The sequence below is a fragment of the Zingiber officinale genome, chromosome 3B, assembly GCF_018446385.1.
Source record: "Zingiber officinale cultivar Zhangliang chromosome 3B, Zo_v1.1, whole genome shotgun sequence".
Taxonomy (NCBI): domain Eukaryota; kingdom Viridiplantae; phylum Streptophyta; class Magnoliopsida; order Zingiberales; family Zingiberaceae; genus Zingiber; species Zingiber officinale.
The window spans coordinates 91,278,152-91,285,534 of record NC_055991.1 but is presented as its reverse complement, the minus strand read 5'-3'; the positions used below and the strand labels follow the sequence as shown (position 1 = coordinate 91,285,534).

The 7,383-nt window shown below is 41.5% G+C and overlaps 1 protein-coding gene and 1 long non-coding RNA gene across 3 annotated transcripts; one reads left to right on the top strand and one right to left on the bottom strand.

Annotated features, from left to right (window-relative positions):
* Positions 1-3,118: 3,118 nt before the first annotated feature.
* On the bottom strand, positions 3,119-6,849 carry LOC122056758 (putative disease resistance protein RGA3). Of its 2 annotated transcripts, none has more exons than XM_042618857.1 (2): positions 3,494-6,849; positions 3,119-3,420 (listed from the first exon to the last, which is right to left on the bottom strand). In XM_042618857.1, the coding sequence occupies exons 1-2, from the start codon at positions 6,847-6,849 to the stop codon at positions 3,417-3,419; spliced, it is 3,360 nt and encodes a 1,119-aa protein (XP_042474791.1). In that variant the 3' UTR covers positions 3,119-3,416. The 2 variants fall into 2 exon arrangements, with proteins under 2 accessions (XP_042474791.1, XP_042474790.1); XM_042618856.1 differs by having other exon boundaries at positions 3,119-3,413.
* LOC122056759 lies at positions 6,331-7,142 on the top strand. The gene is made up of 2 exons (XR_006133379.1): positions 6,331-6,471; positions 6,549-7,142. It is a non-coding gene; the product is annotated as an uncharacterized LOC122056759 (long non-coding RNA).
* Positions 7,143-7,383: the final 241 nt, after the last annotated feature.

Sequence of the window (7,383 nt, the reverse complement as noted above, 5' to 3'; positions counted from 1 at the left end):
AAGCCTGTGGGATTGAAGGCGAACATTATTGGAGCAATCTAGGTGCCCTAGATTTTGATGTTTGGAAAAAATATTTAAGTTAGGTTTATTGTTGTATTTGATATGCATTGTGAGTGTGCAGGATACAGGTACAACAAGAAAAGTCTAAGTGTGATCTTGGCAAATGAGAAAAGTCCAAGTGTGATGTAAATCCAATTATGTAGTCTTGGCAACGTAAGTCCAAGTATGACTTGGCAATGGTTGAAGTCCCAAAGGTCAGGAGCCTCTTGGTAAAGGAAGACCCAACAACTAGGACAATGTCGAAGAAAGCTCCAGAAGGCAAGGCATGAATGATGAGGAGGCATTCGTGGGACGCGAGGCTGATGGAGGAGGTTAGAAGGCTAGGTCTAGGTTGGTCGGGTAAGGACGAGTGCTGAGTGAATGTACTCGGGAGTCAAAACCCTAGGATTAGGGTTTTACTAGTCGACTGGGCCAGGACATAGAATATTTCTGTGTCAGACGACTACAAAAATAGTAAACCGACACTACGGTAATCACTACAGTAACTTCTGTTGACTGGTAAAGACCCGTTGGCAGAAGCAAGGATTCTGTGGAGTATCGTTGGCCAGCATCAGTTGACCAGTGAAAGGACCAGTTAACTATAACGGTAAAATCATCTTGCTGATTTCCCTCAGCTCTATATAATGGAGCTTGAGGTGGCTGACCTTGGTGGCAAAATTAATGGTGGTTAACCCTAATTAGAGTCTCCAAGTGCTCAAGTAATCTAGTGTTGTCTTGTGCGAGTTGTGGTGAAATTTCTCCACCCACAAGGAGCTACGCGAGCTAGCCGGAAGTTCTCTAGAGAATCATCCACTGACGGATTGTGATCATCCATCTTACAGACAGTTGTGGAGTATGAGTAAATGATCTTTGAACCACATTATTTAAACGTGTTACAGGTTTGATTGTCTTGGTTATTGCCTCTAGGTTTAGTTTTATTTTGTATTTCCACTGTGTATTAACAAGCATAGGAAGTGATGATTTGGGTGACAAGATATTCACCCCCTCTAGTGGTATCAAGGTCGTAACAATTGGTATCTTCTACGAAAAAATCACCGAGGGAGCAAAGCGCTAGAGGAAGATGGAGTCCAAAGGAGCTCTAGGATGGGATATCTGGATCCCACCTCCATCCGAGAAGGAGGACTTTAAGTATTAGGAGATGAGATTGGAGACGTGGTTCTAAATGGAGTGGAACCATTGGATGACATTAGAAGAGCCATTCAAGACTCCAACGGACAAGAAGGGGAAAAGCCTCTGGCCTTGGTATTGGACCGAGGAGCAAAAGGGAGCAATCAGAGATGGATAAGGAGATAACAAAAATTTTATTGAATTTATTTCCTTCTAACGTTTTGTTGAGTGTAGGTAATTACAAGAATACAAGTGATCCTTGGAAAAAGATCATTGCATTCCATAAAGATCCTACAAAACTCCAAGGACTGGAGAAGTCTAACAAGAATGACTCATTAGTCTAAGAGGAGAATAACCAATCGGATGTTGACACGTGTTCAACATATAAGGAAAGGAAGATAAAGTTAAGTGGCATCCACATCTTTAAAGAAGGAAATTATAAAATCGTTCACATCTTCAAAAGAAGAAGAATAATAACAATTCAAGAAAGAGGAGGTCTTACAATCGTTCATATTTGATTAACTATGAAAACTTTTTTTCATTGAATCGGAGCTCAAGGCTACAATTTGTAAATTATTTATTTGATAAGAAAGTCATATACTTACTGACGCTTGTTGGTTCCATAACCATTTATATTATATAGAGTCGTAAATTAGAAAATTAAATAAATCATCATATGAGATAACATCTCTCCGATTTTATTGAGAATCTATCCACACTTGATTTAATAATTTTACGATAACTAATTCAAGTCTGGGATAACTTATAATTATTTATTGATAGTATTAAGATAGGAGAGATATAGTCTCCATTAAGGATATTTGTAGTCATAAATTTCTTAAAGAAGTTTATGTTCTGTCACATCATTGTCATATCAAAAATTAAAAATCTTACTTATTTTAAAAACACTTTCTATTATCATAAAACCTCTTTTTTAAAATTTTATTTATTTTAAAAATTCTCTCTTTATCCTCTCTCCACTATTTGTTTTATAAATCTGGTCCCAAGATTTTGATAGAGATTTATAAAAAAAATTATAAACCCCATCTTTATAGTAGGGAAGGGATTTATATTGAGAGATTTATAACATAAATTACATATTATAAACCTTCAACTACAGATGTCCTTAGTATAATAAAATGATAAAATACTTCACGAAACAATATAAAAATTAGAATTTAAATTTTAAATAAAATAAATATTTTTAAAATCTATTTCTAAATGTAGTACTCCACATTTATTTGATAGGTAAATTAAATGAGGATATTTAGTTCCAAAATTAATTTAGCACATTTAAATTATAAATAAAAATAATAATTTAAGTTAGCTTTATTGATTATTTCTGAGATGATAAATTTAATCTCAATAATTTTTTTTATCAATAATCAAAGTAAATTAAAAAATTCACATTACAATGAACACAGAAATTCAACTATCTTTTAATTACGTTAAATTACTATAAGCACGTTATAACGGAAGAACATGAATGTCTGGTCACGGTACCGTAAGCTCAAGAAAGGATAAATATAATAAAGTCCTGAGATTTTTTTTTTTTTTTTTTAACACAACCGATTACTCAGGAGTTAATCGGTAAGTACCAACTTAAAAACACACACACAAAAAGGATAAACATAGCCAAACCTACTGTTTGGCTTCTCCCTCAACCTCACGGGACCCGAGGGTTCGACGGACTCCTGTGCCCCCGGCGAAGTGTCACTCCCGGCTTCCACCGTCGCCGGCGAGGGCAATGCCTTCTCCGGCACTAGGTTCGCAGCCAAATTGCATGACCGTTCAAGGCAAGCAGAAGAACCTGGGAAAGAGGGATCTGCGGCCAGATCCGATTTGGGAAGAGACCTAGATCGAGCTGTAGACCACCTCTCTCTCCTTTCTCCGAAGTAATCGAGTTTATCTACTACAAGATCTCTCTTGTATTCCTCTACAAAGTAGAAAGTGAAAAGGGGGATAATTTGTTTTGTTCCTTCTGTTTAGGTATCTATTTCTGCAACAATTATCTGTATAATACAACATTTTTTCAATTGCGGAAAAACTTCTTATCCATTACACTATCATGAATGTCGCCATTGGTTTATGTAATGAAGCAATCAGTTCCACTTGCTGTCTCTGAAGCTGAACACCTCAATTCTGAACCAGGAAATCGAACCTTGGTGCTACCATTGCTATGCTATCCAGTGGCAGCCCCATTTACTTGCTTGAGCTTCCATCGGTGGCCTCACACTATGACGGTTCTGTTAGCTTGTGAAAACGGAAGACGAGCTTTAGAACAAATAGGACATGAAAGAAGATGTAAATTAAGTTGGAGTTATACCTAAATGTTGTTGGTGCTTCTGGGGCATGAGGGTGGCGATGACCGGAGAAACTCACTAGCCTGCCATCTATCCACACTCGGAGGCCATGCTGAAGATCGAACCAGCCTTGATCTCCCATCCCTTGACACTGCTGCCTTAGCTCAGGGCAGTTGCTGATGCCTAGAAATCGAAGATTGGCTGGAAAACCATCCGTCGGCAAGCACAAGAGGCCAGGGCAGTCTGAGACCTCAAGGTATGTGAGTGAATTCATGTTCCTGAGTCCAACTGGAAGATACTTGAGTCGCTTGCAGTTTTCAATCTCCAGATGCTCTAACTCCCTCAGCTCAGTCAGTCCTTTGGGTAGATGTTGCAGCTCGGAACAGTGTCTGACAGCGAAGTCCGATAGGCCTGCCGGTAGCCAAGCATCCGGCAGGGATAATAATTGGCTGCAAGAGCTGATTTCTAGTCGACGGATTAATGCGTGGCGACCTTCTACGTAGAAGGGCAAGGTTCTTCTTTGCAGTCCACTGAGAGTGAGAGAGGGGAGTAAGGACATCACTGGCCAGGAACTCCATATCCAGTCATCGTTCGTCTTCACTTCTAATGATTTAAGTTCAGGGAAATCTTGTAGGCCAACAAAATTTCTTGATGCTTCAATCACTAACCTTTCCAGAGAAGGTAGTTTGTGTCTAAGTTGATCCAAAGCCATGCAATTCTTGATCCTAAGCTCGCGGAGAGACAGCAAGGTACAATCATCATCCCCCCACCATTCTTGTAGTCCTGACATATTTTCTAGATGTAGAGTTTCTAGTGCTGGGAATCGAGTCTTGTTTTTTCCACAAAGTGAACAGTCCATGCACTTCAGTCCATGCATTTCTTTGAGGAATAGATACTTGAGCTTTGGCAATTGACCAAGAGGTGGAAGGTTCAAACAATTGTAAGTTTGGGAGATCTGCACTGTTTCTAGATTGTAGAAGGAAGAATCCCCCATCCATGTCGGAAACATGGCTCCTCCATAACCGACTATTCCAATCTCTCTGAGGTTGGAATGAGGTCTGAGGTATTTTAGTATGGTCTCTCTACTGTCATTCCCCACACTTTGAGCTACTGCCTCTGTTAGATTATTGTACTTCCATGTCAACTCTAGCCTGTGGATATGTTCCTTGCTCGATAGGTTTGCTTCAACAGCTTCTCCCACACCAAAGACAAGATCAAGCCTTTCAATGGCAAGTTCGCCACGGAGATTGTTCAAGTACCTCAACTGAGATAAACCACACTCAGGCCTTGTGCTCACAATAAACCTTGGCAGTGTCCTGAGATGAGTCAGTGATCCAATTTCTGGCGGCATGCATCTCAATTCACCACTGGTATTGGTGTCTTCTGGTGCCAATGAGACTCTTGAATTTTGATCGAGATGAAGATCGAGATGCCGTAGATTGAGCAGATTCCTTGTATCTTTTGGAAGCTCTTTCAGACGGTAGCAATTCCTGAGCCCCAAGGTCTGTAGATTGTAGAGGTAAGACACAGACTCAGGCAACCTCTTTATGCTTGTGTTCTGTAGCTGGAGACAGCGCAGGTGCTTCAGATCTCCGATTGATTCAGGCAACTGATTCAAGCACAAGTTGGTGAGCATCAGAGTGCGCAGGCTACTAAGTTTCTTAGCAAGATCATCAGGAACTACCATTGTTGGGCCATTTGTGGAATTGCCAATCAGTAGCAGTGACTGCAAGCCTTTGCACTTGTACACTTCCTCGTACAGATAGCTGTGGCCCTGAAACCAAGGGAAACTCGCTGCAAATTGTTCATAGTTCACTGATAAATGGCGAAGGCTGGCTGCTACATGCAAATCCAGGCCAGGCTCCATGTTAGAGCATTCTTCTGCTGCAATACATCGGGCACATTCATGGAAGACATCCTGCACCATGTACCTATGCTGATGGCTCTTGTGATCGAAACGTGAATATTGCAAGAATGAGCTCTGCACGAGGGAATCAAAATAGTCATTGGCAATATCTTCCACTTGCTCATCTCCTCGTGTTTGGATGAAGCTTTGTGCCATCCACAATTGAATGATGAAGTCCTTCTCGAACTCGGAACCTTTAGGGATCATGGAGAAGTAGGCTAAGCATGACTTGAGATATTGAGGGAAGTTTTGGTAGCTTAAGCTGAATGCATCCATAATACTTCCGTCGGCACCTGAAAGTCCCGATGACAGCGGCAATGGCGATGAGTTGCTTCTCAAAATTGCCCCCCACTTGCTTCTGTCAGCTTCTCTGAATAGCCTTTGGCCCAGAGCAATAGCTGCCAAAGGAAAACCTTTGCATTTGCTGACAGCAAGAATCCTATAGCCTTCAAGTGCAAAAGTTGCAGTAGGATCTCGAGCAAATGCATACTGGCAAATCAAAGACCAGCAGTCATCCCTCGATAAGCCCTCCAAGTGGTAAGGAGGTGAATTAGTCGCCATGAAAGCAGCCACCTGCTCACTTTTAGTCGTCACTAGTATCTTGCTTCCTTCATCAGCAGAGTACAGGAAGCTTTTGAGCCTCTCCCACTCCTGGCTTTCTTGCCAAACATCATCCAGGACAAGCAGGCATCTCTTTCCACTCAGCTTCTTTGTAATTTCATTCTGAAGATCGCTGAGGGTGACCAAATCACACTGAAATCCATCTATGAATTCAATGATGGTACTCATGATCCTCACCAAGTCGAAGTCACGAGACACATTAACCCAAAGCCTGAGCTCGAAATGGTCCTTCACAGACTCATCGTTGCAGACTAGCTGTGCAAGTGTTGTCTTCCCGACACCAGGCATCCCAAAGATTGGAATCACTGAGACACCCGAACCAGTTACTTCATTCAACGGAATCAACAATTCTTTTAGTTTTTGCTTGTCGAACTCGCGACCGAGAAGCCGTGGAGGACTCAGTGAGGTGGTCTGGTAGCCATACAGCCTCGGCGATCCACTATGCAAATTGTGCAAGGGGCATCTACTTGCTATGTAACTTAGCCTGTTTTCGATCTCTCTCAGCCTGATACCCATTTCTCGCTTAAATTTCTCACGTTTGGGATTGACAGGGGCAAGGAAGTTGCGTACCGATGCGTATTTGATCAGCTGGCAGCGTTGCCACTCCGTTGCAACATCATCCAAGGCGTCATTTGCTTCATACGCAGCCTGACTGAGCTCAGGCAGCAAGTGTTTCACTGCGTTCCTGCTTTGCTCGTTCTCCTGTGCCTCGCTCAGGACGGCCTGAATCATGGAGACGGAGTTCTGCAGCCTTCCCAGCTCGACATGGAGGCCGTACACCGTCTGCAACTCCTGGCGCATGTGAGCCAAATTGGAAGCCAGGAGTGGCACAACAGCAGTAAGAAACTCCATCGAAGGCAAAAGGTGATAAATTGAAGGTGGAGAGAAGGAGGTTGATTCCCTGGGATTGGAAAGGAGAATCAGAAGCAAGTAAGCATGGACATGGACACGGACATGGCTGGTCAGAAATTCAGTGCTACTGAACTTGATATAATCTTCAAGAGGAGAGAAGTCAAACAAATCATTGTTTATCCCTTATTTTTTGAGTTAGGCTAATGTAGCTTTGATGAAATCACACTTACATCTTATCACATACGTAACAATTTAGGACATTAGAAATGCAACTTGATTGATTTATCTGCTTATTTTCTGAATTTTCAAATTTTTCAGTAGGAAGTCTTCTTCCTTAGTCTTGGCTTTGCTATATAAAAGTATAAGGAAATCCGCATGCTGTTGGAAAAGTCTTTTTCAATTACTTAATTCTTTTTCATTGAATTGGCCTTTGCCTTCCTACCACCAAACAAGTAATGGCCATGATCATGAACAGTACTCTAACTGTTGCTGGTCAAAGCTTCTCTCTTGTTAATGTTAGTCGTCTTTGCAAAT